General features: G+C 37.0%; 1 protein-coding gene across 1 annotated transcript; it reads left to right on the top strand.

Moving 5' to 3' along the window:
- The first annotated feature begins 2594 nt into the window (after window positions 1-2594).
- On the top strand, window positions 2595-3046 carry LOC118734689. Its single transcript, XM_036464397.1, has 2 exons — window positions 2595-2826; window positions 2912-3046. The coding sequence occupies exons 1-2, from the start codon at window positions 2639-2641 to the stop codon at window positions 3036-3038; spliced, it is 315 nt and encodes a 104-aa protein (XP_036320290.1). The 5' UTR covers window positions 2595-2638; the 3' UTR covers window positions 3039-3046.
- Window positions 3047-3778: the final 732 nt, after the last annotated feature.

Here is a 3778-nt window from a genome sequence, read left to right as displayed (position 1 = left end):
TCCACTCCTATGCACTGCCAATAAGTCAGCGCCGGGTCACAGCTCCCCGAGAGAGATAATGGCTTCCTTATAAAGGCGCGCCGACCTTTTGCCTAAAAAAATGCTCCAAATTTCTCCAAACAGAGAACAATATTTCAGTATTGTATACACTCTTTACAACTTGATAAAAGTCAAATCAGCTGCTTAAAGCTGCATTTTTGACTGCTTCAGGACTTTAAATGTCCTTATAGCCTCAAAAACTTCGTGCAATCTCTATAAAGATTACCATGCACCATTTCCAAACGATTTGACAAGAATCGGTTTTCAGGTGTTTCCGACGACGTTAATTACAAATCCATAGTCAGATTAAAGAAATTCAAGATGGTGAATACAAAATTGTGAACAAAATGCATATAGCCCTTTTTGGAAATCTTGGGCAGCCATTTTTTCGGCCTTTTTTTCTAAGTTTCTTATCACATGGTCCGTGAACTTTCATTCTACCAATTTTCAGCTTTTTTGGGCTAACCGTTTGCGAGATTTTGAATTTTTTCCGCTTTTCCTTGATTTGGATCCACTTTGCGGCCCTTTTATCTCGCTTCGCTCTGACTGCTGCTCGGACTGCTTTTTTGGTCCCTGAGCCACAAGGACGTGGAACGCTTTTGCGTACAGGCAGTCGACTGTGTACCCGTAAAAGGCTTGTGGTCGATAATGTTGCAGGTGCAGAATCTCTGAGTACCAGTATCGCTTCCACCCGGATTCGCTTTACACAAGGTACTTTCGACAAATAAATTTTTAATTTTAACCTGACTTTTACCACCCTTTCCCATTTTCATGAGTATAACCTGAGATTTATAGAACGGTTCGAACAATAGTTTAAAACACTAGGTAGCAGCACCATTATTTTTAATATCTGTAAATTTCATAGATCTCTGTCATTAATCTACTTTATCCTCAGTTTCGCCGGAAAAAAAAATGCACCCGAAAATTTTTATTCCGCCCATGGTGAAAAGTGAACCGGTTCGGGAAAAATGAATTTCATGATAAGGCTGATTATGTTAATGTATTAGTCCTGTCACCAGTAACTAATAAGGAAATAGCTATAAATTCGTTGGGCCAAATTCGAAATTAGTATCTAAACTTGTAAAATATTGAAATATTGTTATATTTCTTCGAATGTGTGCATGTACCTAAATTGCTTAAATAGGTTCGTTAGATACAATTGTCTTGCTGGGATTACATACAACGATCAGAGAACTTGTCACAAACTCTTTTGTAATTTGATCCATGATTCAATTATTAAAGGTTTTGTAAGTAGCTTTTTTCTAAAATTTGGCACTCCCACCCACAGGGATGGTTTTTGGAAGCAGAAGAAAAAGGGGAAGAATTCAATCACACTTCCTAAAATGGGAGCTAAATTCTATAAAAACGTGTGGATAATAGTGAATGGTGGTATTTTAAAACAAAAACGAATTTGATTTAATTATTTAATTTAAACAAGCTTATTTACATCGAATATAACCCCCTATTGTTATTAAAAATAAATATTTCTATGTTTATACCAAACTTGCGTACGTCAGATGGCGCATAACTCGAGAATGGACGGTCCACTTTCAGCTTTTTTTTTGTTGTATTTGTTTGCCAGTTGATGGACATGAAGAAGCTATTTGTTTGCGGAAAATATGCAATATTTATTAAACAAAAAAACGGCAAATAAAAAAATTTGGAGCTTACGTTTCTTTCGCGGTTATGGCTCGATTGTTTCGAATTCTTTGATGTCGCACTTTTTATGTTCTGGGGAAAATATTCAACACTGGCTTGCACAGCCGCAGTTGGCGATTGGTGCCGGACGAACTCAGAGCACGCAGCTACTGAACGACTGAGATAGGGAACGTGATCTACATCGTCAAATGAGAAGTGGCGTAATGGGGCTTTCGCACGAGGCGATTTTTCAGGCAACTTTTGCGTTCAACTCCCGCCGGGTTGCACGAAAAAAAATTTGAATGACTAAAAATATCAAAATATAAAAAAATATTAAAATATTCGCCATAAAAAGGCGTTTGTATTGTTCAACTTTGCATTCTACTTTCAGCTAATCGCTTTCAATAAAGTTGGTCGCCAGCCAACATTCGCCTCGTGCGTACACCTTTTAAGTGTGCAATTACATCGCGCCATTGACTAAACCGAGCTGTCGTGTGACGATTGGGCCTATGGATGCGGTTTGGCAATGTTATATTGCGTCAAAATCTCATTCGGAGACACCAGGATTGTGTCGTGGAGTACAATACCTAAATACCTTCGTTGGCTCATTGAACGCTTTACTTTACAGCGACTTGGCAGAATCAAGAGGTCTCCACGAATATCGACAAATACATTTCGGCATTTAAGGGAATTTTTTTTTTTTTTGAATCATGAATTTGATCAACCCAAAAGTCAAAAAACGAAACTTCAACAAATTTATTTCATTTACAGATTTTTTTGTTTAAAACATCGCGAGTCTAATTAAATTGGCAACAAGCCGGACTAGATTGGCCCGCAACACAAGTGTGTGGTATGTATTGATTGCCTTTTGTCACAATCTTTTGAATTTAATTTTCCTTTCAGATTTCACAGTTCACATTTGCATCTTTAGCTTGCAGTTTCCCGAAACGCACAGCAAGTGATGTCGTCCACTTTGAACAAGCAAAAAATGAAGCCTCCATGTAAGCTGCCACCGCAGCTTTTTCACAACCATCGTCAAATGGCGCTACGGAATGTAACTGTTGCAGTCGCATCTGCCTTATTTGTCGCGTTCACATTCAATTTGCTGCACAACAAGCCGAAAAAAAAGAAGTATCGCAATTTTTATAGGTTAGCAGAGCCAGTGTTTTCGAAAATTTTGCATTTAAATATTTGGTAAATAATAGTTCGTTTTTCTATATTTTGGTCATTTAAGCAACTATGATGCAGAGAAGTCCTTCATGCGTATGGCAGAAGGCGGCTACCTTCACTCATGTCCGCCTTGTTCGTTAAAGAGTGGTGAAGATGACGACGATGATGGCAAACAGAAGAAGAAAAAGTAGTTTGGAAATTTGGCTGAAGCTTTTTATTGGAATGCAATAAAGGAACAAAAGACATTGTTTTTATTAAAAGCAGTTTGGATGTTTTTATTTGAGGTTTATTTAAAAATTTTATGTGATGCTAGGCTGAGCTAGCTGCTGGCGACTTCAACGGCTCTGAACCATTTTGCAAAAATAATTCTTTTATAGAAACAAAAGTGTATATAAATTTAAAGAATGAGAAACAGTGGGCTGTTTAAAAAAATACCACCATTTGCTTTTTGAATCGATCTAGAAAGCGTTGGCATTAATCCTTCGGCAGTACAGAAAAAATATCCAACAGAATCAACTATAAAACCCACAGTGCATAAAACCATGATAAAAAAAGAAGCTAGTTTCATTTCATGATTCAATAATAATAATAATAATAATCACGAATCATGGTTTCATTTCAAAATTTTTGACAAAAAAATAAATATTTTAAGTTTCATAAATTTTACAAAATTGTGAGCTACCTTGCCATATTTATAGCAATCAAACAATACATCAGAGGATTTAATTTTAAGCGTGGGAAATGTTCGGTTATTTGTACAATGATGTTTTGTTGGAGAGCGAAGGGAGAAGGGGTGTGTCACCTAAAACTACACTCATTAAAATGGCCGTGGTATAAAATTTAAGAAAAGCCACCCTTCTCCTCCCTGCCCCCCATCTACAGCCATTCGATGGGCCATTTCAAAATGGGTGAAATTAGCATTTTCGCAAAG

This window comes from Rhagoletis pomonella, unplaced genomic scaffold (genome assembly GCF_013731165.1).
Source record: "Rhagoletis pomonella isolate Grant_MI unplaced genomic scaffold, Rhpom_1.0 Rhpom_scaffold_00002, whole genome shotgun sequence".
Lineage (NCBI taxonomy): Eukaryota > Metazoa > Arthropoda > Insecta > Diptera > Tephritidae > Rhagoletis > Rhagoletis pomonella.
This window is presented reverse-complemented; position numbering and strand designations above follow the sequence as displayed.